The sequence below is a fragment of the Capsicum annuum genome, unplaced genomic scaffold (assembly GCF_002878395.1).
Source record: "Capsicum annuum cultivar UCD-10X-F1 unplaced genomic scaffold, UCD10Xv1.1 ctg83390, whole genome shotgun sequence".
Lineage (NCBI taxonomy): Eukaryota > Viridiplantae > Streptophyta > Magnoliopsida > Solanales > Solanaceae > Capsicum > Capsicum annuum.
Window position 1 is genome coordinate 1018671 of NW_025894259.1, and position 6057 is coordinate 1024727.

The window sequence follows — 6057 nt, forward strand, 5'->3', positions numbered from 1 at the left end:
AAAAGATAGATACTTGACATAAGATTATACAAACAATAAAAACCTACGGGTGTATCAAACCCTAAGACCCCTAAGATTCATATAAACAACACCAAGTTCTTACGTGAACCTCAAGAGAACCGGAATCCTCAAGCAACCCACGTTTCTAAACGAGTAACCAACACAAACGATTCCATGTTTGCCACAAGTGAATCCACACTTGCAAAATACACTCAAAAGTATTTTCTCTGAAAAATCATCTAAGTTGCTGAAAATGAACCTAATAAGAGCTATTTAAAATCTTTGGCTAAACTATTACATAATAAAATGACCAAAAGACCCTTAATGAAGTCCTACACTCCATAGGCGCCTCTTATGCTCCAAAGCAATGACAAAAAGGCCCTTAATGAGGGGCGGCCTTTGAGTGTAATGAAGCTCTTCTTCACACTTCAACACTTGTTCTCTCGGTTAGGTAGCCCCCAAGCTTGAGTTTTTACGTGTTGGCCTCCAATGGTGTCATCGAAAGCTAAGATGGCCATTTGGCTTGTATCAAAACATCCAATAAGAACCTAGTTACAACATCCATTGTTCCCCTGCAAAGGTCTACAAGCAGTCCAAAAAGGTAGTGACCAGCAGAAGATGAGCAAAAAGCAGTGGAAAAGGATCTGTACGACTGAAGCAGAGACAGGTGTTGTTCATCTACATCTGTCCCAGAGAGCAGTCTCTAGAGTCTTTGCAATTGATGTTCGATCATGGAGGAGGGGGGAAATATGTAGCTGGAATGGAAAGAGAAGGGAGCCGGAAGCAAGAAAGTATAAGATGTTTTCCCAAATTATTCACACACATACATCACCTACTTATAGGTTATTCTCCGGCACAAGCTCCTTCCAACTGGAACTCAGCGTTTGGTGTTCCAAGAATACATTTGTAAATGTTTGTTTATGATGATGGTGTCCAGGCTAACAACAGATATGAAGTGACTTTATCCACCAAGGCTAGAATAGGAGGGAAGAAATCACCTAATGTTTTGTCACTGCTGGGATTTGAATGTGAGACCCATCGAGTTCAATCCACTTCATTGACCACTAGGCCACACCCTTGGGAGCAGTGACATAAACATACTTGTTGGTTAAAGCAATCCTGTCGATTGTTTTGTTTAAGATAATCAAACTAGATTCTGTAACCAATTTCATCAACTTTTAACTAATTTAGGTGCCTGCTCGATACATCTGCTTACAGAAGCTCCTCAAAAGAATGGATGGAAAAGTATATGGACAAAAGAAATCAAGACAATTCGTTTGGAATCACCTCACATAACGAACCAGTTGGTTAGATGTTTCCATGTTGTGCACGCGCGCTGTAGATGAGAACATCCATTTATAGAAACCTCGAGTTACAAAGAAAGTAGCCCAAAATCTCAAATCAGGAGATTTTCTACCCAGACAAATTAACTGCATATGAAACTGTCCAAGAATTGATGGAAAAAGTTATCTGATACTTCTGTCGACGAATTGGTGGACAAGGTTACCTGATACTTCTGCCGACGGGAGGAAGTAGGTACTCCGTGAAATTAGTGAAGGTGTGAGCAAGCTGGCCCTGACACCATCTGTTGCTATTTCCTTCATTAGCTTCAAAAAATTTGATCTTTGGTGCTGTGGAGCAGCAGACCGACAAAAAGTCATGTCTGCTATGCATGCAGTGGTCAAGGAACATCACTGGCACTCCAACAGATTTATGCTCCTGCTTGGCTCCTTTTTCTTCTCATGAGTTGGGATGTAAAGAGATTTCACAAACACGTAACTCTATGTGCAACCAGGTATCTCCATATTATATCCAAAATGTGTTTTCTGGTCTTCGCCAATGAAATTCAGAATCAAATTGACATTTCTTATGTTCATGTGGAATCTAAAATATTGGAATCATCAAGGTCAACCATCAGAAAGGTTCTTTTATTTCACACAGAATCATGGTGCCGGGGGTTAGGCTTTGACCTTACTTCGAACATTAATATCCAAAGAGTACATGAAGTAGGGACGACACATTGTCTTACCTCCTCATAACACATGCCAAAGTTGAACATAACTCTACACAAGAAGTTCATGAAAAGAAAACTCTATAAAAGAAGCTAATATTACAAAATAAGACACTAACGTTTACATGCTTTAGGCAAAATTGCTCTAATCTATTTTGGGAGGAATACTCCCCTTTGCAAATGTAGCAACTTGCAAAAAGCGAATAGAATGTATTTATGTGTTGAAGAATTGATTTTCAGATATAAAAGCTTTTGCTCTTTGATAGGATGTATATATGCATTGAGAACATGGAACCAAAGCCTCACATTGATAGACTCAGTTTGTACTATCAGAAACCCCTGGAAATATGGTGACCTCTATCAAAGAAAGCTTAGTGTCATTAATCACTTCAAGGACACAAACATCACCATATTTTAACTTATTGTCCAGAACAAACGCTTTCCAACCACAAGTAACTTTAGCATCTTTCCTCAGTATAATGCATTTGACAGACCAAGATCCCCTCCCTGGAACGCGTAACACTAAATTGCCACTGTTCTGCATTAAGTACTTCATAGCAAATTTCAATGGTATGTACTGCCAAAAGAGGTAAATCATGAATTGAGTTTAAGGTTGTGCATATGTATGGAATGAATAAGAAAGGATCAGGGCGTCAGGCATTTGACAGCTTACCAGAGTGTGTGGTCTCAACACATATGATGTATGCATAAAAGATATAATGAATGGATTCTTAGATTTAAAAGCTTTTGCTCTTTGATAGTTTTCAGCAATCTCTTGGTCCCTCTCTGCCTCGCTCTCACTCTCACTGGTGACAATTTTGGTTTGTTGCTCGTGCTCCTTGTAGACTTCACTTATTTCTTGAAACACATAACCAACACAACGTATTACTACTAAATTATTATAATGTAATAAGATGACTAATCTCATTCTGTCCATAGATAATAAACCAGATAAAAAGATGCTTTCTTACCTGGTGAAACTACATTCCCTTGAGACTCTTCTTCCTCGATTACATTAGTTTGAAGGTCATCATCCTCTGTTTCCCCTCCTTGTCTTTTTCTTTCTCCCTCTTCTATCAAGGGGCCACGGCTCAGATTTTCAGAAGAATGCTCAACCACATCCGAAATATCTATTGAATCATCCGACTCAATCTCTGCTATTGGATAATCAACTTCTGCTGCACTCAAATCAAATATAGTGACATTAAAATGTGAACGCGCATTGTATCCGAAAATCAAAAAGTGTCCGCGGCTTATTGAATAATAATCACTGAAATCCTTCCATCCTTGGGCTAGCCAAATATGGCCTTCAGAATGCTCCACGTCAACCTCCCATACTTCTCCACTGGGAACCTCAAGAAACACAGGGTTTAGCATGTTCTTGCAATATCTGCTGGAAAATCCTTCTGGAATCCTCTGTGTTCAAAGGAAATCTGAATTCAGTTTCATACGTAGTGAAATGAAGACAGAGGCGAACCTACATAATTGACAGTAGATGCCTGCACACTCGGTACTTTTTTTTCGACCTATGTTAAATTGTCCCACATTGATTGAGAGAATGAGCTGTAGTTCTTGCACATTTCTTACCTAATAGCTAGCTTCTGCTATTGAATAAGACCAAAGAATCATTTTTTACCTGGTGTCAAAGTAGCACCCATCGTTGTATCCAACTAACGCACACCTCAACTAATTCCATCTCAAGACAGGTACCGGGTAAAATACATCCTTATATTTGGTTTATCAAATGTTGAATCCATGTTATATGTTCACGCCCCAAGCCTTCAAATGTTTAACCTTGGACGTGAAAGGAATGTTTTTGGTCGAGGGAATGAAATTGTGTTTTTTTTTTTTAAATAACCGTGGTTTCCAAACCAAATTGACACATCTCAACTAATTTCATACAATAACTGTCAACAGTCATCAACAACATGTAGCAAGTAACGATGTCCACCAAGACTAGAACAAATAGAAATAAATCAACCAGGACTTTTTGTCCCTCCGGGAATTTGAACCTAACACGTCACAGTTCTCACTACTATGCTTAACACTAGATGGGATTTTGAGAAATTGTCCATGAATAAGACCCATATGTAACTATTATTTTGAAAAATATATCCTAATTGTTCCATTTCGTCAGTAAATCCAAAATTGAAAAGAGAAATTAAAGAAGCAGAACGGGAAGAAATTACTTACGAGACGGCATAATTCATGTGAGGAAAAAATGATTTTCCCGAACTTGGGTTGAGTAATGTTAGAAATGGAAGAGGCTTCACCAATTTTTCTGCGGAATTTGTTTACCATGACTCTGCTGCTTAGCAAAAATGGGCAGCAGTAGCTTAGTAAAGCACAGTGATCCAAGTCATTGCTAGTCTCTTTGGGCTTTTTCTATATTTCCTATTAGGGTCTCCCAACTTTTCCACCCATTGTGAGACAAATCATCTTCTATATATTTATTAGATTATTTATGACAAATCACCTTCTATATATTTATTAGATTATTTATTACAAATTATACCAATAAAATTTTTTATAATTAATAATTTAAATAAATAGTTATAATTTATATTATTTTTTTTAAAATTAATTTTTTGATAAAAAATTATTTTTTCATAATTAATAGTCAAATTATATCTTAATTTTTAGTCTTTATATTTATCTCTCTTTATTAATTCTTTTGATAATTATAGTGAAAATAATTGTTGGTTTTAATAGTTATTTTTAATTATACTTTTTTTAAAATTTTATCAGTTAAGTTACAAAATTCCTTCTTAAATTAAGGAGTAAAATTTGATAAAAGTATTTTCTACATTAATACACATTTTTTGATTTTTCAGTAAAATATTTTTTTTTTACTTATCTAATGTTGATACGATTCTCCATATTTACTTTATTAATAAAAGATTTTATTCACCATTAATATACTCTTTTTTCCTTAAATTATTTTTTTCTGTTTTTTTTAATAGAACTTTTTAACTTTTGCGTATGAACATTGTTTTCTCTTCATCTTATGTTGCTTTGGATTATAAAATCGACTAAATTTAGTGTTGTTTTTTGATTTTTTTTTATTTGAATCACGTCTGTAAAGTGTAGATTTGACTTTACTTCAACTAGGAAGAGCCCTAAATTATTAGAAGAAAACAACCCAATTGTACTTTCTAGATCGTTCTTTAATTTGGGATATTTTACCCCATCTTCATTATTGAAGAACAAGAAAAGTTACTTCAAAGTGATTAGATTTTGAACAATTAAAGTGAGATTTTTAAGCACAAAATTGATTTCTCAAAAAATACTTCACATTTGCAGCAGCAGCATAAGAACATGCAAAGAGAGGTGGTGTCTAAAAAATTTATTATTCCACAAGGCAGAGGAGTTATAAGAGAAAAAAGGTTGTCATTGAACAAATATCTGATTTCGAAGAAGAAATTTCGACTCACAAAATAAAAAAAAAAGAAAAAATTAAAAATCATGAACCTATGTAACAATTGATAAAGTTGTTGATAAGAAGGATGACAAAAAAAATTCAGAAAAAATTTATACGATCAGTATGATGTGATTTTTGGTTGACTTTTTGGCGTATTATAATGATATAATATTGATATTTTACATATATATTTTTTTAGAGTAACATGCATGTCAATTAGATTTCATAATCCCTTATTTTTAATTTTTTCAAATTCAACTTTAATTTTTTTTGACACAATGCTTTTCTTTCTGTTTCTCATCTCTGTTGTTTATGAAGTAAATATACTTATTTATGTAAATTGGAGTTGAAAAGATAGCTTACCCTTTTTGTTGATGGGCATAGTACCTCGTTGGGTTCTTTTTTTATTGAAAATATACTATTAAGATAGGCTTTGATAGACATACATTGTTCTCATTTAGTGCATGTTTAGTGTAATGTTTTGAATTCCTTTCTAAATTTTGTTATGTCTATGTAAGATTGTGTATTAGTTTAAATATACTGTTTCTAATTTCATTTCTTTTAAACCAGCATATTAATGTAATAATGTATTATTTTGAAAAAAGGTCAAAGTATAGTGTGATGA

At 34.4% G+C, this 6057-nt stretch overlaps 1 protein-coding gene across 1 annotated transcript; it reads right to left on the minus strand.

Moving 5' to 3' along the window:
• Window positions 1–1892: 1892 nt before the first annotated feature.
• Window positions 1893–4443, minus strand: LOC107858684 (B3 domain-containing transcription factor VRN1). The gene is made up of 4 exons (XM_016703441.2): window positions 4205–4443; window positions 2983–3427; window positions 2685–2869; window positions 1893–2588 (listed from the first exon to the last, which is right to left on the minus strand). The coding sequence occupies exons 1-4, from the start codon at window positions 4310–4312 to the stop codon at window positions 2328–2330; spliced, it is 999 nt and encodes a 332-aa protein (XP_016558927.2). The 5' UTR covers window positions 4313–4443; the 3' UTR covers window positions 1893–2327.
• Window positions 4444–6057: the final 1614 nt, after the last annotated feature.